The 21,645-nt window shown below is 37.1% G+C and overlaps 1 protein-coding gene across 1 annotated transcript in view; it reads left to right on the plus strand.

Annotated features, from left to right (window-relative positions):
* Positions 1-14,951: 14,951 nt before the first annotated feature.
* kitlga (kit ligand a) overlaps positions 14,952-21,645 on the plus strand; it is a 50,966-nt gene continuing 44,272 nt past the window's right edge. The window contains exon 1 of the mRNA XM_038286936.1: positions 14,952-15,280. Coding sequence (XP_038142864.1) covers positions 15,266-15,280 — 15 coding nt within the window. The 5' untranslated portion in view covers positions 14,952-15,265. The remainder of the gene's footprint in view (positions 15,281-21,645) is intronic.

Below are 21,645 nucleotides of genomic sequence, written 5' to 3' on the forward strand. Positions count from 1 at the left end.
AATTTCAAGTATGAAGACTCGGGATTTTAGGTTCAATGAACTTAACATTTATTAGTTTTTTCTTTCAATCTTCTCATTAAACATGACTCAAAAGCATAGACTTGTTACAACTCAAAATCATTTCACTCCAAACTTAAAATATTTGTGGCAACTGATTGCCTTAAAGATAATAAGTACTCTTGACACAAAAGTAAAAAATAATTTGTTTTTTTTCTATTCTGAATTTTTTCATACACCTTTCTGTTGTATTTTAAACACAAAATATATATAAATAAAAAAAAACAATTAACAAGTCTACTGGACATTTTGTTTATCTTTTAACATAAACCATAGTAAAAATATTCAAACTCAGAAAAGCTTAAATTACATTAAGAACAGATCTTTATGTCACAAATAATTTAGAAAACTTTTAAAACAACATTACCAGGGGTTTAGAGAGATTTGCTCAAATTAAACAATATTTGAAAAACAACTGACAAAAGAAAAAAAAAGAATTAAATACAGAAATAAGAAACATTTGTTAAGGCACACCTTTGGCCATCTGGTTGTAAACCTGCAGTGCAGCAATGTATAACAAATTGCTTATGAATTCTTCACAACCAAATATGCAAAAAATTCAAAACTGTATCTAATTTTTTTTATAGCAACTTCAAGAAAGATTAAGAATATACTATATGTGTATAAACACTTAATACACTCCTGTATTAGTTAAAAACAAAATTTAAGTACAGGCAGCGTCAACTTTATGCCATTTGGCTGAAAACCAGTTGAGTAGAGCAGAACTTTAACATTAACAATGAACAAACATGGACCTGGCGACTGTGGACTATGCTCTAACAGAATGAGCTATCAGAATCCACAACTACTTTATGGGTCTTGAGTTACACATATAACATCAAGTCATTTTTAAGAGTCTGCAGCTTAGGTGATAGTTTAGAGTCATCAAGACCAAGCAAGATTTTCTGTGTGAACTCAAAAGTGTTGGTGAGTCCCTTGGGATAGCTGAGGTGTAGAGCATAAATCAGTCCAAATATTACCAGGAAGGCATCAGCAAGCCTGGGAAGGTCGACAACCACATCCCCCTCTAGGACGACAGAAACTCTCACAGGGTGGTAGTGAACTGGACTTGCGGCATCGTCACTGACAGCTGTAAATAGGGCCACTGATGCATCCCCCAGGTCTGGTTCATCCATACCGTCCTTAAAAAAATGAAAGGGGGATCATATACTAAATCACATTTACAGAAACTATGGCTGAAGCAATTTTGATTACAGATGATCGTCCTATTATTAAAAATAAATACACCAGTCTAAAAGACTCCTGTTCATTTTGCTGCATTGTGCTCTTGTTTGCTGAGAATGAGAGATGACTTTTATGTGTACCACTCTTAGGCTAATGATGGCTACTTGATTTTCTTTGCAGCTGACTTTTCTAAAGCCCTACTGGGCAGGCCTGAGATCTCTCTACTGAGACTTACCACACATGATCTGAAGAATTCAGAAACTTCCTCACGTAGATAAACAGGAAGGGCATGGAGAACAGTGGTCCTTCTCGTGTGGACATCATATATTTCCTGAGAAAATAAAAATAGTGCAAATACAGTTCATTAGTCAAAGCCAATGCCAAACAGTTCCAACTAATTACCAATTACCAAAATCTGCACATAAATCCACTATGATAGCCTGCTGACTCATCTGATGCAATTATGGAATTCAAAAGCTAATTTTAAGCAATAAACTACCAACAGTAGACCTGTGAAATGTATAATCACCTGTGCATCATGGACTTTGAAAATGTAAGCCAAAGCATCAGCAGTCTTTCCAGTTTTGGAAGCTTTCTGCCTGAATAAAGCCATCAAGCGAGGAGTGTGCAGATCAATCTGGGCATAGAAAGTGTTTGGGAGGTTCTGGTTTGTTCAACTCAAAAATTCTGTGCAGTCGGTTGCCTTGAAATTTTGAGTTGAACTAACTTTTTCGTTTTTACGGTGTACCCGCAACATGTAAGAATGTTATGCAGGAGTCTATGCTGGTATGATCTTTCAAAACCAGAATAGCCCCCAAGAAGTGACTGAAACATTTAAAACTGGCCAATTCTGAGACATTTTCTCTAAGAAACGTCATACTTTTACAGGTGGTTTCTTGAAATAGGTTTGTCTTTTGGAAATAATTTTGTGCATCGCTGCAGTTTTAAACCCAGAAACAAAAACAAAGAGTGGTGGAGATATGTTTATATAAATACAATTTTCAGGTTTTTAACCAATTAAACCAAAGGCTGAAATCCCTATGACTGTATTTAATCACTGTGGCAGGTTTAGAAACAAGCCAAGCTGAACTTTAAGAAAGAGCAGGTAGATAAAATAACCTGCTTGAACAGGAAAAGAAACATCCTTCTTTTCAAAGGTGTCACATTTCTGATGAGTTTACTGCTGAAACATGTTAAGAATCTTTCTGGAAAGGTGTTTTTCTGATAACACCAGAAAACAATGCAGGCTACCAGTGGATTTTATACCCTAAAAATTATGAAGGTCAAAGTAAACTAATGTGTTTTAGAACTTTCATTTTTGTAAAAGTTAAGCTGTGACAGAGAGCGGGCAACTCAATGGAGCCAAGCTATAAAGTGACAAGTCAGTTGGCTGTTACATTTATAGGGCATTTATATGAGGCCTTTACACCCAATTTGTCTCTAAAAGTGCCAGAGCAACTTTAATAACACAGTTGTTGATATTTTACTGAGTATGGAAAAGCTAAACATTGACTAGTTTTAAACGTTTGTCGTCTTAGACCTTACATCACCTCAGATGTAATATTGGCCACTTGCTTGAGTATAAAAGCCTCTAGTCAGCTTAACAGTGAACACTGAAAACATTAACTACATTAATCTGTATAGCTGTTTTGTTAATGATTTTTGTCTCTCTTTAACAAAAGACAGTTCCTTTTACAGCAGCATGGTCTTGAACTCTGGGTCCCCCCATGTATAATGTCTGTAAAATATATTTCTGTCTTTTTGTCTTCTTGGATGGACTGTACCCAAACTAATATCTTCTGTGATTAATAAAGTACAATTGAATTAAATTAACGTGTTTCTGACTAAAAACACATTATAATAGAACACAAAATGACCATAAAAAATGTTAATGCACAATATGATAATTATGTAAGCGCTTTGTGAAATCTTACTCCTGATAGTGTGAGTGTGTGTATTTGTTTGTAGGAACTAAGTGGTAAGCAAATAGTTACGGAATTACAGCATTTCTTTTCAAACAAAGGGGAAGCTTCAGATGAAGTTTTTGTACTCAATAGGAAATAAACCTTATGAGGTAGATACTAGAATCCCAAAGGATAGAAACCAAGCATAGTGATAAGGTATGTTTGGTGTTAGTGCACTGATATAGCCTGGGTGCCATTCCGAACTTAGTCCCGCCCACAACATTTGAGGTCAGGAAGTTCGGTCTGACATTGCTCCATAGTAGCGCGAGTATGCTAGCACAATATCTGGCGATCCAATCAAATTGTCAGGGCGGGCTTTATACGATGATGGACAGATGATCAACAGTAACGTAATCAACCACGTGACCAAAGCGCGCTTGGGTGACAACAACAATGGCTGCCGCTAAAGAGTTGAGGTGAGTAGATTCTGCTATTAGGTCTGTTCTAGAAGATATCGACAGCAAATTAATTTTAAAAGAGGAACAGAGAAACACGATCAAGGCTCATCTTCTTATTCTAGGCGTGCAACGGCACGCTTTGATTTTTGTTGACAACAACTGTGCCTGGCTTAACATACGTCACGCACTCCGTTGCTCTTATTGGTTGTAGGTCTATCCAATTGAGTGCAGAGGCATTTTTTTTCCTGGTTCGTTCGAAACACGCCCCATAATCACAGCTCTATGGAGCAGTATCAGACTCATATTCTGACTAGAATTGAGTAGGACTACGTCAGGCTAGCACTGATAGGCCCTATTTGAAAAATTAATATGAATGTGTAGTAATTATGTAGACAGTGGTGCAGCTGTGTGTTTTTTGGTTCTTGTGTTACTGTATGAATTGTGACTTTAATTTTTTTTATTTGTTTTTCTGTGTTCTTTAATAATGCAATGATCATGTTTGCTATTAATATTAATTGTGTCCTTTAGTTGACGCCAGAAAAAAAGGAAAGGTAAAAGAGCAGAGAGATCAGACAGAGCATTCAGCTCTGAATTGTGGTGGCATAGATCAGAGCATTTTCAAATCATGACTTTTTAATATAAATAATTGGTCGTTTGGTTTGGGGCACAACGACTAAGATGATTGAGAGGCTAAAACCATCTGATATTTATTTTTCATACACTGTTAAGTTTTGGTTTTCCTTTATTATTTGCTCTCAGATACTGTAGATTTTATGGTAAGGTAGGAAGCAGTGGCTGATTTAAGATATTTGCGGGCAATTGTGAAGGCAGGCATGGGGCCCTCTGAAATGAGACAACAAAATAAGAGGCATCATAATAAAAATCGTCCAAATAGTCATCCAAACTCAAACTCAACCATGCAGAGTGGCATCCCAAGAACACCATACCTACTGTTAAGCATGGGGGAGGATACATCATGCTTTGGGGCTGTTTTTCTGCAAAGGGGACAGAAAAGCTGATCCGTGTTGAGGGGAGAAGTAACAGAGCCATGTATCGTCAGATTTTCAGCCAAAACCTTCTTCCATCATTGAGAGCCTTGAAGATAAATGGGGTGGATCCTCCACCATAACAGTGATCCCAAACACACCACCTGGGCAACGAAGCAGTTGCTCTGTAAAAAGCATTTTAAGGTCCTAGCCAGTCTACAGACCTCACCCCATAGAAAATTTGTGGAGGAAGTTGAAAGTCTCTTCAGCCCGGAAACATCACTGCTCTAGAGGAAATCAGCATGGAGGAATGGGCCAAAATACCAGCTATAGTGTGTGCAAACCTGGTGAAGACTTAGAGGAAATGTTTGACCTCTGTCATTGCCAACAAAGGTTATGCTACAAAGTATTGAGTTAAACTTTAGTTATTGACCAAATAGATTTAGAAAAAAATCTTTAAAAACCTTACAATGTGATTTCCTCTCTCATTATTCTACGTAGGACTTTTTGGCCCCACTGTAATACAAATAATTAAACTTTATTGATCTCACATTGATGAAATTTATCTCTGCATTTAACCCATTCCCTTGCGGAGCAGTGGGCTGCCATCGTGGGAATCGAACCAGGTACTTTCACCCTTCTTTAGAGCACAAGCGCACATGCTCTAACCACTAGGTCAACATTCCACTTAAAAATTATATAAATACAGAAGAAAATATATATGCATTTTTCATTTTGCTATTTATTAAGCTCTTTCTGTCCCTTTTTTACCTTTTCTTTCTACCTTCGGGCCCTCATTATCATCTCTCTCTCTTATTTTTCTCTCACTGTGTTCTACTCTGTATTAGTATCTCTATTCCTCTCTTCCTTATAATTTTTCTCCTTTCCATTTTACAACATTCTTCATGTTGTCTTTTCTCAAAGTCTTTGTATTTGTACTCCCTCTTGTCCTTAAAATCTTATATTGCAACTTGTCTTGCACTGAGGAGATCCATATTTACCAAGAACTCCCAAGAAAAATAACCCAAACCCTGAGGTTTTCTGTAAAATTCAAGACACACCGGCCACACAAAAAAAACACTTTAATTGTTGATTTGTCATAGGGAATGAAAACAAAATGTGTGGCTTACTTAAATATGATCTGTAAAGTTCCGCGTCTTCGCTGGGATTTAGATATATCAATACTAGAGATAAAAAAAAAAAAATTGCCCTTCAACAGATTTTTAATACTCATAATTTGTTCATCTCAAAACAATTGTACTTCCCTGACAGGTGTGGACGTCGTGGTTGCACTTGCTGCTGTTTGTGGGTTGCTGCTTTTGCTGCTAGCTGGGGAAGCTAGTAACTTTAGATAACTTTGAGTGCAGCTTTCTGTTTCCTCCTTTTTTCTCCTTTTTACTGTCACAGGGTTGACTTATTTTTATCTTTATTTCACCATAATACAATAAGCATTTTGATGGCATTTAAATGAAAATGTTTTACTAAAATACATAATGAATGTGCACAAATAAGTAATAACTGTTCACCATACGTAGGGGTGTAAATCACACCCATAATGGTGATTCGATTCAGTATCGATTTCCTGACCCAACAATTCGATTATTTCGATACTTAAGAATATACCAAGATACGATTTGATTCGATTAATTGGTTCTTTTTTTTTTTTACTTACAGTCTAGACAATGTTTCAAATTTGAAATAAATCAATGAAAGTTGTAATATCGTTATGAATTTTATTTGAGAAACAACAGCAAATAACAGAAGTAGAAAAGTTGCACTCCACCTAGGCCTATTCAAACTTCATTCACTGAAAAATAATAATACCCCTGCGTTATAGATTCTGAAAGGCCTTGCATCAAAAAATACTGCACAAAGTCAGCGCAATGAGGACAGTTCAATACCTCGGCTCCAGAAGTAAAAGATGATCATTTACACCCCTAACCATACGCGTATAAGGAGTTTTATGTGGCCCGCAGGAACTTGGGGCCCTAGGCAGCTGCTTACATTTGCTCAAACTCTAGGAGGCAGTGGTGTTTTCTTCCAAATTAGGTTTGGAAATATTTAAAAAATACTAAGACTCTATTGAAGCTTTCAACCTAGAAAATGCATGATACAACCTGGACACTCTGAGAAGCCACATATCTGTTTTTTTTTTCCATAATTGACAAAAAGTTCTATTTAAACGGGCTCCTGATTTTCCAGACATTCCACAAGAGACTCTCACAGTAAGTACAGGAAATCCAGCTTGCAAAATCTGCACTACTCTGATCCATGAAGCCGTCGCACAGACAGGTTTATATAACAAGAACACAATGTATTAAAGCCGCCCAGAAATGCGAGAAGTTGGCAAAGGATCCTTGTTTGTATAAAGACAGTGGTTATTCAGGAAACAATCAGGTTTTAATTTGATTTATTACCTGCAAAAAAGCTAACTTTCAATGGAAAATAACACAAAATCTCTTGTTTGTGCTCAGACAAAAATATTAAAATATTTCTTCTGTTTCAGCTTTGTATTTCTGTTTCAGATCAAAAAACATATATTCACATTAACAGATAATCTAAGTGCATTAAAAATATCCTTAAAAACTAAAATATTTATCAAGTAAAATGAACAACCAAAACAACCTTGTTTTATGGAGAGAGAAAAAACGTATTGACCTTCAAAATTACTGGGTTTCCTAACCTTGACAGAAACTAAAGAATAACTTTAAAAAACATTTTGAAATAGCAACAAACTAAACTTTAAATCACTGTTGGAATTTTAGCTTAATGTTTCTGACATAAACGTTTAATTTCACTCAACCAGAAGGGCATGCCAAAGCACTTTAATTGAAATTCTGCTTTTCTTTTTTTAAAATTTTTTTTAACGTCATTCCACTGTCACAAGTACAGAGCAACGAAATGAACGAGCAACGCACCCTCTGCATTTAACCCATCCCCTTGGGGAGCAGTGGGCTGCCATTTTCCGGCTGGGGAGAAGTGTGCGATTAAGGGTCTTGCTCAGGGACCCAGAGTGTCAGTCTGTGGGAGTGGGGCTTTAACTCAGAACCTCTGGATTCCAAGCGCAATGCCCTAACCACTAGGCCACACTACCCCTTTGATTGAAATGTTGTCTCCTGTGCACACACAAACCTAGTTTCTGATTGGAGTTCTTGATGCAAAAATACAAAAAAATTAAGATTTTCAGACTCCTGTGAAGTTTGCGTTGAGAGGAAGATGTACTCTCACTTTGCGATGATCACCTGTGCCTTTCGCCTCAATAGGACCACACCCTTTGGACTCACTTCTCCTAGCAGCGCTCTTCAGTCGACCTCTAGATAAGGAAGACATTTAAATTGTGTGTCAACACACCTTATATGAGTAGAATCTCATGGTTTTATTGATTGTAATAAAGCAACGAAGAGGCCCCCAGACCTTAATCACTATGTTTACCTCTGGGTATGATGACATTTTACTAAAATGATATGGAATTTAATGCCACTTAAAAACACACTTTCCTTTTTTGTTTTGTCAGAGCACACGATATTTACCAAAAAATTTTGTGACACCAAGACGTTTTTTTTAGTTAACTTGAAATGGTCTTTTAGTTAATCTTTTTGCATTGTTTTTTATTCCCAGAACCGTCCAATGGATGGGGACCATCTGTGGGTAATAGATCTTCATGTGATTCATCTGTATTGCATCTTCTTTTTGGTCATCTTGCCCACTTCATCTTGTCACACAGGTTCCTCTATAAGTGGCTTATTGTGAAAGCCAGTTAGCCATCAGGCCAGGGCAAAGTCAGTGAAAAAAGGTTAAAAAAATCATAGGGAATTTTTTTAAAGAAAGGCTGGAATGATATCCTTTTTCTTTAACAAAAAGAAATGGTTATTTTAAAACCTTTTTCTTCTCATAATTTCTCTGGTTTGCTTTTACTGATAAAAAATGTGCTTGATGTAAAACATTCATGTGGCAAAAAAATGCAAATATTGAATAAATCAGTTATCAGTTGTTTCTTTTTTTAAAACATGGTAAAAATGTTGAAACACATTAGCATTGCCTCTGCTTGTTGCAAAGGACAAATCACCTGCTTTCATAAACTCCTGACATGCATGAACAATAGAAGTTAGCATGATGTGTTCTGGTATTTATTACAAGACCCGAATGACCTAAAGAATTCCTTGTAGCTTCAATATTGCTGTAGATTGCAAAAGATCTGGCCATGCTGCAGCAGAAAGTCATACTTGATCATATGTCAACTAGTTTTTAAGGACAATTTGAATAATATCCACTTAAGTGGATATTATTCAAAGGAAGAAGAACAGAAAAGTATTTATAATATTTGACATATGTATCATTGATTACACATTTTTTTGATTCTTCCAGAGTGGTACTGTCTGTCTCCAACCCTTTAAGGGTTTTATTGGTCTTAAAGAGTTCTCCTTCTAACCTTTGGATGCAAATGGTTTCAACAATAAATATCAACTGTCTGCTTGCATATCCTTCAAACCGCATGTACAAAAAAACTGTGGGAAAACAGTTTATTATACCCACTTTGATTAACTATATCCAAACCTGCCAGCACAAAACAAAAATTGTTTATATTCACTTTCAGCCGCAGGGGAAAAATCCTACAGAGCTAGGATGCCTACAGATTCAAAGAGCTTTACTCACGACTGAGTTTTTTTCAGGAGATTTTTTCAGTACATCCTTCAATAACAATGTGATAAAGGGTGGGTCATCTCAAGGTACTTTTTAGAGACATTTTAATCAGATCATACAGTCAGATTGGTTAAAAGCTTCTATCAAGGAAAACCAGTGGATTGTTGTTGGCTTGGATTCTGTCATTAACTATTCAGCAATCCCTCACACCATGCATGCATGCATGCATGCAGCGATAGTAGGGGAAAAAAACTCCCTTGCAACAGGGAGAATGCTCCAGCAGAACCAGGCTCAGTGTGAGCGGCCTATTGCTGAGGCCGACTAGAGTTCAAGGATATCGAAGCAGACAAAGAAAAAGAAAGAGATTTACTAAGGGTAACAGTAAACTTGCTCCACAGCTGGCTCTGTCTAGGTAAGAAACAGATTAGGTTCAAAGGCAATTTTGGTTCCAAAACCTGAATAAGAGCACAAATAATCAATCACAGTAAAAGCTGAGCCAATACCTATGTCTAGGAGAAACAGGACAAAAGACAAAAAAAATAGGCCCAAGTCTATAATCTTTAATCAGAGGTGTTAATGGCAGCAGCTCAGCTGATATTTTTTCCAGAAGGGTGTCACAGGCAAACTGGAACAGACCAGAGGAATTTACTAAGACAAGAAAAAGCAGAGACAACATAGTCATAAGTGGAACTAAATTATTAAAAAAATGGGAGGATAGAAATAGAAAAAAGGCAAAAAGATCAAAAGTTATTGTTGAGACCTTCAGCAGCCTAGATTTACAGCAGCAGAAATATTGAAAATAGCTCATGACAACCTTACCATTTTGAATGAGGTATGAGAAAGGCAGAGCCATGGAGAAACATGCTTGGAATGAATTCAGGCAGTATATTCTACTTCTTCTTTTTCTCTACCTACTCAGTGACTAAGAAAAGATGACTATCCACGGTGAAACAAATTTAGCATTTATACTGATGGTGCATTCATATCGAACTCATTACCAGTGCCAAGAGCAGTGGCAGATTCCCTATGCAAAACCGTGCAGGCAATAGCAGTGAAGGGGCCAGCAGTTTGAAGGAGTTTAGCCGAGATTAAACTTTTTTTAAGTCATAATGAAATACAGAGAAAATAAGTTAATACAGTTTTAATATACCGCTAGAAGAATTGTTTATTGTCCTCCCTTACCTCCAACAAAGTCACTGACCAGTTGCCATCGCCTCCCCCCACTTTGCACTCTGCCCACCAAGCTTCTCCAATGCAGTGCTGTTCTTCTTTAATCTGTCATTCAGCCAGAGGACCATCCTCACTCCAGCGCAGACCCCGACCAGCTGCTGCCTCCCCCCTTCTAAGGTGCTCTCTGATGGCATAGTTCAGCTTTCCAAAACTCTGTGACTCAATTGATAAAATCCCTGTCCACAGTTTTGAGTTGAAATAGGAGCTCAGGCTTTTCCTATTTGATGATGTAGTCTCCAGTGATGACTACAATGAATGTGCATATGCATTACAGAGGCTAGTAGTAAGAAATAAATAATAAAACACAATAGGTGTGTGATTACCTGCAAAGTTCAGTAAGCATAGAAATACCTGGGTATTTTTTTTTCAATTTATCCTTTAAAATCTTTGTTGAAAGGAAAAAAGGTCAGTTGGCTCCTTTATGTTCAGTAGTTCGTCAGTTGATCGGCTCAACTTAACATTTTCATGTGTAAATAGCTGCTTGTAACATTGTTTAATCTCCATCAAGGCTTTCCAGGGAGCAGAGATATTGCCTCTTTTGCGTGTCAGGGTAAATAAGAGTTAATTTTGATTGAGTCTAAACCTCTGTCAGATGATCATCTATTGAATCTTGTTTATCTCTTCTTAATGCTCTGTATGTTTCTAACGGATTGAGGTAAATACAGTGCGCTTGCCAATCAAGTTCACTGAGCCCACAGTCAGATAGGGGATAGGGCAGTATGGGCAAGTACCAAGCAAAATTGAAAATATGAAATTCCTGAAATGTGACACATCAGTTTGTGATTTTGTGCCTCTTCATAATTTGCTTTGAATTTGAGTCCTATCTATTCCACTATGTCTCATGTCCTCTTCCACTGTCTCTCTGCCCAAGATACCCCATTTCACCCTTAATTACTCCCTGCTAAATTTATTTCCATAGTAGTCATGGCATGACCACAAAACTTAGTACCTGGTAAAGCTTCATATCATATAGTGCCTTATGACAGGCAGCTGTGTTGAGAGCTCTCTTCCACCTATATTTGCAGGAGAGTAGGCAGAGTGGGAGCAGTAGCTATAATTCATATTTCATTGACTCAAATCAGGAGACGCTCAAGAGGAATTAAAGCACAGAGGGGTACACCAATACAGCTTTGCTTTGCAGCGTAACAACCAGGGATGTGCTGCCCCAGGATTCCCTAATCAGTCTGTGTCTATCCAAGCTGTCCAAGGTCCCAGAGAAATCTGTGCTGATCGATGAGCCCCTCCTACCTGATTGATTACTCACCTTCTCTGTCTACCCTCTGCACTTATATCCCTGGTATTTCTGGTAAACGGCAATGAAATAAAGAATAAAAGGAGAAAACCCAAACCACTGTGCACCACCACCTACCAATATCACTTCAAATCTTAAAATATTTTAAATAAGGAGCTCTACATTATATGCAACATATCTTTTTAGTAAGTGCAATAAGTGGGTGTGTTAAAGGGGACCTACAGAGATTAATGCATAAATGTTAAGACCTACAAACTGATTTGATCCCATTTCATTAATATAAACAGATTGTGTCTTCCAGAGCTAGTTTGAGAGCAGCTGTAAAAAAGAAAAAAGAGCATTTAAGCTATGTAGAGCGAGTTTATAATGAGAGAAAATTTTTTTTAAAAGCAATTATCTAAAAGTAAAATATACTTATAAATCAAAGTAGCCCCATCTGTAAGGCTAGGTCTTGATGCTCAATCCTGATTTTTTTTGTGTGAAATCTGATTGTTTTGCTTGGTCATTCAAATTTGAAATTTCATTCAAATTGCAAACTGATCTTTTGTGTGAACTACATTCATACAACTTAACTGTCGCGCACACACAGTAGAGGACACAGTGACGTCCCAATTAACAAGTGTGCTCTGTGTTTCCATTTTCACAGATCACTACTCAGCTGTCAATTCTGTTGAGACTGGCCAATAGGAATACAGGCGTGACACATTTTTTACATACAGAGAACAATTCTGAATCGAGAGCAGAAACAATCTATTTTTGAGAGAAAATGTTTTCACTCTTATTTTAAAAAAAAAACAATATTTGAAAGTTAAAACATCTGTTTTTCGGTTTTTACAGCATTAATGGCTTGTTTATTGTAAAGTGTGCAGAAAGGAAAGGAGGTACAAGAGAGGGGGAAGGACATGCTGCAAAGGCTGGATTTGAACCCAGGTCAGCCACGTCGAGGACTAAGGGAACCATACGGTCCTGCATGCTAACCCCCGCACCACCAAATCACACTTGACAGAGTTTATTTTCCCTCTTGGAAATCATTTTCCAGACGTCACTTTATTTTTTATTTATTCTATGAAAAAATATTTACTCTCCAAACTTTTTCTTCAGTATCAAATAATATCACTTTTTGCTGTCGGTGTGAAAATTTGATCTCTACAATATATTTATTTCATTTTCAAAATTTTTTCCACTTTCAGATACCTTTTTATTCTGGAATTTAATAAAATCAGAAAAATAACTTCATTCCTTTGCACCTTCTTTGAAGATCTGCCCTGTTCGTACAAACAAGTTTGCACCTGTTTCAAGACACGCAAACCTTCTAAACCTGTTCTGCTTGTCTGTAATTGTTGCCGATCTAGAGTCAATTTAACAACAAACATGACATCATTCCTCCAAACATGTTGACCTTCACCTGTTTGCCTACAGGGCCAACAGATCCCCTGAAGATGCTTTGAACTCAGCCATTCCTGCTGTGCTGTCCCATCTAGAGCAGCAGGGGGGCTACATGCAGCTGCTTTATGTGGACTCTAGCTCAGCATTCACCCCCAGGGCTGACCTAAGCCTCCATTAATGTCCTAATCGGAACTGGATTCTGGGACTCTATTTCTGACATGATATCTACTGTTGCAATCAACTAATGATCAGATCACTCACACACCTACTCATTGCCATGCTGTTTACAGTCTCCTATTTGGTTGCGTCATGTAGTGTTAATAAATCTAATAGAATTAACTAATATACAGTTTATTTAAGTAAAAGTGTTAAGTGGTTTGTACTATTTTGTTTCAACCTTGTAGTTGAAGAACAATTACAAACATAACTGATAAATAAAAATATATATATAATTATTTAAATTGCACAAAAACTAATCTAATTAAATCAATCATGTTCTTAAATAATGGGGAGAAATAAATCCCTGAAACCAGGTAGAAAATTAAAAGGATTCTAAAGTTTTTTCTAACTATAGACAGTAAATATAAATAGTTTTATAGTATATAAAGTAAATGTATGTAAGAATTGGCAAAATTTCTATTTGAAAAAAAAAAATGTTTGCCTTTTTTTATGCTTCACTGTTTTTCCTAGATGCTTATCCATCTGTCTTCTCCCGAATTGTTACAACCACACATTCATGGACACTCACACCTAAGGACAATTTGAAAAACAGTCATGTTTTTGGACTGTTGGAGTGAACCCATGCATGTAGAAAGACCCCAGACCGGGTCTTTAACCAAGAACCTTCTTGCTGCATGGGAAAAGAGCGAAAAACTGCACTACCATGGAGCCTCCTTAATGCTATCTCACTCCAAATAACTTTGGCTTTCCAGCTTTCCTTTTATTCTGACCTAGAAAAAGATCATCTCTGCAGATGCAACAGTCGCAGGAAGGGGGCAGACCATCCTGTGGTATCATTTTCAGGGGTCAGTGTGTAAATGAAGTCATCTTTGTTTCTCATCACTATCAGACTGTTCTCCAAAGAGAGGTTTATCTCTCAAAGTGTTACGCTGATCCTCATCTGTGTGTCAATCTGGCCCCAAGACCACTATATTTTTCTTCATGTGAAAGTATTGAATTCAGGGTCACAGCCAGAGGGGTGGCCAGAGGGGCGAGGAACGTCTGCCTGATTTACCTGTATGAAGATCTACAGCTTCCTGTTGCATCAGAGCCAAAGGGTCAGACTGGGACCAGTTTACCACAGGGTGCACATGCACACAGAGCTCTATTCTTACACATAAATCACTTCTTCCTTCCACTAAATTTACCATGGGTATGCTTGCCGCCCTTGTTTTGCTTAACCTGTTTGGAGGAGAAAATTTAAAATGACAAAATTTTATATTTATAGGCCTAGCTTCTAGACTGAATTTCTGAGCCTGTATAAGCATTACCAAAAGGTTATCTAACTACTCATAAAAGCCGTTAATAAGACATGCGGCTCCCATTTGGTTAAATGAGTAACAATGTTGATGCATTTTATTATTGATATAAAATCCTAAATGACAGTTTGACTCATACTGAATCATTCATGAACAATAAAGTGGTCATCTGGCTTATACCACCTCCGGTTCTTTGGAAAGCAGCGCTTCAATCTGGCCTTTCTCATCCCCACCTGTAAAATCCAGACTTCAGGAACCGTGAGCAACCTGTTCCTCCCTCTGCCATCTGTTTACACTCGCAGCAGTGAGATTGATGTGAAAGCAGCTCGTCAGAGGGCGGCTCTTTGGTTGCATTTTACGCATCATAAAGACTTAACTCCCTCCCTCTTCCCCGCTGTTGCGCGCTGCTCCGCTCAGTGTCTGGATCTATGCCGTAGCCAAGAGAGAACAGGCTGTGAATGCTTCTGACTGAAACAGAGTGCAACGATTGAATTAGATTAGATTTCTTGACCGTTTTCCTCGCTGCCACTCTCCTCTGATATATATATATATATATTATCCTCTGCTTGGATACCGTGGACTTAGGCATTGGATATGTGCATAAAGGATGATGAAAACCCCTTCCCTCACCGTAGAAGTAAAATAAAATAGGCTTTCGCACACACCGGATTTACTCCTGCCATTCCATATGAAGAAGTCAAAAGTAAGTGCCAGTTTTATTCCAGGGTTGGTTGTTTTGGGGGGTTATGAGGAAATAAGCTGTCAGAGCTGCGGATAGAGCGGGACGCCTTTCTGCTGCTCCTACTGACTCTTAACTTCAGCACTTTTTCTAACAGATCACTGATATCAGAGCAAGCTGGTTAACTCTGAGTGATCATAAAGTCGAGGAAAGCATTAAACCTTCTTGATTGACTTTAGAAATAGTCTAATTAAGGCTACTTGGCTGCCATGTGGAAGTATTGAGGCAAACCCACCTTTTTTTATTTTCACCACGTTTATCTAAAAAAAGAAAGAAAGAAAGAAAGAAATAAAGTAAGAAAGAAAGAAAGAAAGAAAGAAAGAAAGAAAGAAAGAAAGAAAGAAAGAAAGAAAGAAAGAAAGAAAGAAAGAAAGAAAGAAAGAAAGAAAGAAAGAAAGAAAGGAAAAGAAAAGAAAAGCATTTCTCTGCAGATTTATCATTGATTATGTTAGATTTGTCGATCGGTTCATTGTGCGTCCCGGATCGCCACTGACAAGTAGCTATTCTGCTCCCAAAACGCGCAGTGCCATTGATTTGTATTTGCCTGCATATAGATTATGCAATCCCCCTAACCCCGCAGGTAAAACACAATGATGCAAAGGTTTGAAACAATGTGGATCCTTTCTTTCACGCTGCCCCTTCGCTTCTGTAAGCAGGGGTTGGATGAGTTCGCCAAGGCCATCTTAGGTTGACAGCCGGGCCAAGCAGTGACACTTTAATCTTTGAGCCTGACTTCAACATTTTCTAACTTGTACTGTTATTTCAAAATGATTTTGAAAGATAAATATATTTTATAATGCATATAACCCCCCCTCCCCCCATAAAAAAAAACGTTTTATCTGCGTCTTGTTTTCAACTCTTTAAAGCTTCTCAAGAGCCTAACTGCGTAAATTTCACTGCGTCCCCTGCTCTAATGGGAAACATGACGGCCTCAACACTGTTAGAGTAATATAGTCAAAAAAGCGCACTAGAAGGCATCTGAGGTTAACTTTCATAGTGGCATGCAATCCGTACGCACATTTTTTTTTTTTTTTTTTGCGCTGTTTGTGTTCAAAATCTCTTAATGAGATTTTAACATTAAAATAACGTAAGCCGTGTTAATGTGGATGTAGTATCAACCAGAGCAGTGTACGTGATGGTGTGCATGCAGAAAGGGTAGAAGGAGAAGGGTTTGAAGTCTTAGGACTGGGTGGGCATCCCAGTATCTGGGTGTTATAAGCAGCTCTTTTTTTATGAGTCCTAATGAGTTTAGAAAATATTGAGTTGTGAGAGGGCTACAGCTTGAACAGAGACCTTTAATCTGGGTTTTATATATATATATATACACAGAGATATACAGAGAGAGAAATATGCAAAAATTGTGTATCAATTTAAGCTCAAGTATTTAGAGTATATGAACACCTCTGACATGGGGAATGCCTGCATCTGTCCAGGAGCACGTCTAGGCCTCCACATAAGACCACTAGGGGGCGCTTTTTTCCCGACGCCTGCTGTACTGGGTTTGTTTTATCTCTATTTTTTTTCTTCTTTTTTTTTGGTAGGGGTGTGTGATAGGCTTACAAAGGCAACGCGTCTTTTAACGGAGCTGTGAGATAGAAAGAAGTAAACAGAAATTATTAGAAAAGGTTAATGACATGCTGGAATTATAAATTATGATAAAATGAATCATTGCTGATTGTTTTTCACTGGTCTAATGTAAATAAATTCAATAAGGTGCATGTAGCCATGCTTGTATAATCCCTTTCTCTTTTTGTGTCTGACATGCACAGTCGATTTCTTAAAAAAAATTATAAAATTTAAAAAAAAGCACAAAAATATAATTGTGAAACTTGGTATTTTTAAGTAGCTCAGACTGTAAAGTCTCAGATTATTTCTGCATCTTGTTTGAATTTTTGCTCAGCAGCATGAATCTTCATCTCTATTACCAGTGAATACTTTTGTTCCTTTTATGGGTTTGTGATTCTCTGATGAGTACTTCTAAAACTAAATATAAATACAGATATATTTAGAATTGTTTTTGACAGTTTCATTTATAGCTATTAACGGGAATATGAAGTGCAGTCTGAATTCATTCTTTACTTTTATTATGAACTCTCTTGCATTGTATGATTTCATGATAATATAAATAATAATACAATGTATTTGTATTGCGCTTTTTAAAAACTCATGAACTTTATTGTAATCGATCAAATTACACAGTAATGCCACATTTGAGCTCAGGAGACAAAGCCAAAGGGCTTTACAACATTGGATGAAAGACAGAGTACAGGTTTCTCTGCTCTGTGTAAGAAACAGGGATCTGCTATAGAAGCTGACATCCATTTTGTATCTGATATAATTAAAAGCAATCACTGCCCTCAGGCTCATTTAATACGTTCTGTTTTAAATCCACCTACAACATTTGTTTGATGCCTCATTATTTTTGAAACATGTATCTCCTTTTTGTTAATAAAGGAAAATCTCTTAGAGATGGCGTTAGCACAGCTGTTCATATAGTTGTCTCTGCTGGTTCTATTGTATGTGAGAAGTTGACATCAACGTTTTGTTATTCTTATTTGAAAAAAAACAAAACAAAAAACTAACATACCCATGAGAACTCCTACAATTTTCAGGATCTGTTTTGATATTGTAACTGGTCAATATTGGTGTTAGCCAGCACTTGCAGGTACAACATCAGTATCATTATAGAAATGTTGAAATTATCTTGGGAAATCGCTAATATTTAGTCTTTTGTTTATATAACACCATCACGTTTTGGTTTATCACTTTTCTTCTGCAAACATACTATTGGGTAGGAAGTATTAAATGTAACCGTTATCTGGTTTTAAAGGCAGGTATATCTGAGGATCATCTTTGTAACATTGAAAAGACGTCATGTTATACTAACTCAGTGGTACTATGTAAGTGGGAAAAGTAGGGGGCAAGTAGGGAACCCTGTGTCACACCATGTAAATATAGATACTATATATTATTAATCACAATTTTAAAAGACTTGTTTGTCAGATAAGATGATACAAGTAATGATAACTAATTCTATCTTCCAAACTTATGTTTAATTATCTTTTACTAATTTTGTTACGTGTTTTTGGTTAAATATTATCGTTGCTGTGTTATAGATGCAAGCTGTTACACTAATTTTCACAACTAAATTCTGTTTTTATTTTAAACCACACCTTAAACAGGTTAAGACATTGGAAGATTTTGCAAAGGAGTTATTTAAAAGCACAAATGGCCTGAAAGAGGAGTCCGCCTCCGAAGCAGTAGGTCATCAGATCTAGTGCTCATGCAATGTAGGCTCACTTTACTCCTCTTTATACTTGTCGCCCTGGCATGCTGAGAACCAACACATAACATCAGAACCTCTTAAGAAAACACAATTTTATACTGCCCTGCAGGAAAGAAAAGTGTTTGCTTCTTATGTGCAGATCAAAAGGCCATGAGGGACACAAAAGGAGAGACATGGAGCACTGCATCATTACATTTATTAAATCACACTTTTCCAGAAACACAGAAGGTGGGCGCAATATCAACAACACTTCTGCGTCTGAATTACATATACTGCTAATCATATGTGAATGAATTAGTCAGCTTGCTGATGAGATTAGAATAACAGCAGGAAACAGCACAGGAAGATAGTGTTTGGGCCGAGGGTTCCAATATCTAGTGTTTTAGCTGTACTCTTGCACTCTGCTAGTCATACTCCTTCCACATTCCTGGTTAATTTTCTCAGTAAATATCAAAGATGATTTATGATCTTGGAGCCCGGTCTGAAGCCAATAAATGACCTCGGCACTCCGGCAATTACTATTGTTCTCTTGTTATGAAACCACAATAAAAGAGGTCACGTTAAAGAAGTGTTCATCTCTCAGAGCTGCATCTCAGATAGTTCTCATTACTCATGTGGCATTTATTCCCTGTGTTTGTCAGTCTGTGTCTGGTTAACTCCATCTATGCAACTTAATTGTGTATCAACCTTCCAACTGGAAGCAAAGTCTGTCTTTTATCTTTTAAAGTGGAGTCTAACTTTGGTTTCTTTGAAAGTCTTGTATTCTATGTTTTGTGGAGATAACAGCTTGATTTCAAGGATACTTTTCACTTTAATTTTAGAATGTAGACAATTATCAGTTTATTATAGCTAAGCATCCTTCTACACCCCAGAGCCTTCTGCCTACATGATGATATCTAGCACCCAAAGGACTGTGCCAGAGTTTCAGGCCTCGGTTATTTTGATACAAATTTAAAAAAGCATGAAAAAATCTGACAGATTTTAATGAAAACTGAAAAGTGGCCTTTATTCTTACTGTGTAATGTGGGTTTTTGATCAAATAAGTATATATTTATATGCATTGTTTATTATTTTTTACTGGAAAAAATATTCACCAAAAATTTTTATCCAGATTTTAAGTACCATTGTACCTTTTTTATATATCCTTTTTTATATATGTCCTATGCTCATTGTCTGCGTTGCCTTCAGAGTTGTAGCCTCATGCTGCTACATCAGGGTTACTGTCAGTTTTATATGACAGGTTAGACCCTTTTAAGGGTTAAAGAACAGCAGCTGATTAAATTCATGGTTTTTCAGGAGTTCCAATATCTTTTTGGTACTTTTGGTGTGGTCAGTTAACAGGAAGTCTAACAAAGGCCTGCAGTATTCATGACCTCAAAAAAATTGTGTTTGACTCTCCTTCAGTTTATCGCAATCGATCTTTATGAGAAAAAGAACAGTTTGAAGAATTTTTCCAGCCAATTAAACACATACTGCAGCAAGTGTGGCGAAAGGGCTCATTTAAATCTTGGTGTTTTTGAATGCAAGAAGGGATCTGCTATTCCTATTAGCTCTGTTTAACAACCATGTTTCACTCAGTTATATTCATTACTTACCATAGCCTCTTATCTACTCGAACAAAGAGAGGAGGAGACATTATTGTAGAGCAGTTGGCAAATTAGCAAATAGCCGTACATGAAAGGCTGGTTACAAGCCTTAACCTATTAATGCCTGATAATTCCAAGTCATAGCAAATTAAGCCAACTGGTCGCTGTGGAGATGAGGCACTACTGTACAAACTTTGATTTGATTTAATACTCACTCTCTTTCACCAGCACCAATGACTCTTAGGAGCAGATTGGTATAGCCTCTGGTATATGTTATTTGGCTTGGTTTGAGTACATTACTCTAAAAAGTGTGGTAGGCTGTGTCTAGAATGTCTGTCATGTAAAAGTTATTAGGCAACCATATGGCTACTAGCTACACCGAGGGATGCAGGGGGACCCTATGCTAACTGCTCTGGCATGTCCTTACTTCCAGAACTATTTGAATTGCACTTTGGCAACCACACTTCTTTCTTGGCTTAAGTGTGTTTCCCAATTGAATGTATTCAGATTAATCCAGTGTGTAAAAGATCAAACAACATTGTGTTTAAGTAAAAAATAAAAGAAACAAAGCTGGCAATGAGAATGGATTAATATACAAACATAAGCTAGATAATTTTTTTGGTCGAGAATCTCTCCATTGGCCTTACAAACTCAGTCACAAGATTGTGTTGTATGCCAAAATTATCTTCTTGGCCTATCTTATGGTGGTAAACTCTGGCATAATTATCAACCTGCATCTGCGGAACGATAACCCAGGCAAGCGCAAATGACAATCAGTGCAAGAGCGCGAGAACTCCTCTCATCTGCCTACACGCGTAGAACTCCCCTGCTCCATTGCTGCACTCGGTTGCTGGAGTACTTGTGGGCAAGTCCAGTGTGCGGATCTTGTTGGTACCATATCATATATCTATGGTTGGCCCATGCTTCCACTCCAAGTGATTATAGGAGAAGTTCTACACATGCAAGCAGTTGAGTTGTCATTCCACCATGTTCTAGTTTAAATGCCTAATTATAAATTGTCATATATTTATATAGCCTTGGAAAGAAGGAATATACCACTTCCATACCATTTCTTGTTCTAAAAACATCCTAAAATATACCAAAATATACCAATACTCAAATACTTTTTTCCCATACCTGTATGTTTTTAATTTTCCCCTGATGTAATGACTGTAGAAACAATTCTCAAACATGATTACTGTGGAACATTAAAGTGTAGCTCATAGTTTCTCAATCAAAATATTTGATCTTAATTCACCTTTGTTTTGAAGCAAATAAAAGGGGTGTTGGTCTAATAGTCACTGTGAGTTTAGAAAGAGCTGTGAACTCCTTAAGCTTTTCTGTGATGTTTAATAGACTGAAAGGATTAGGAATTGCCTTTCATTTGATGGTTAAAGATGATGGTGACCTGTTTCCCAGAATCTTTAGGGATGACAAACTAGGGCTGGGCGATAATT

The sequence above is a fragment of the Cyprinodon tularosa genome, unplaced genomic scaffold (genome assembly GCF_016077235.1).
Source record: "Cyprinodon tularosa strain WSP-4 unplaced genomic scaffold, ASM1607723v1 ctg232, whole genome shotgun sequence".
In the NCBI taxonomy this organism is placed as follows: domain Eukaryota; kingdom Metazoa; phylum Chordata; class Actinopteri; order Cyprinodontiformes; family Cyprinodontidae; genus Cyprinodon; species Cyprinodon tularosa.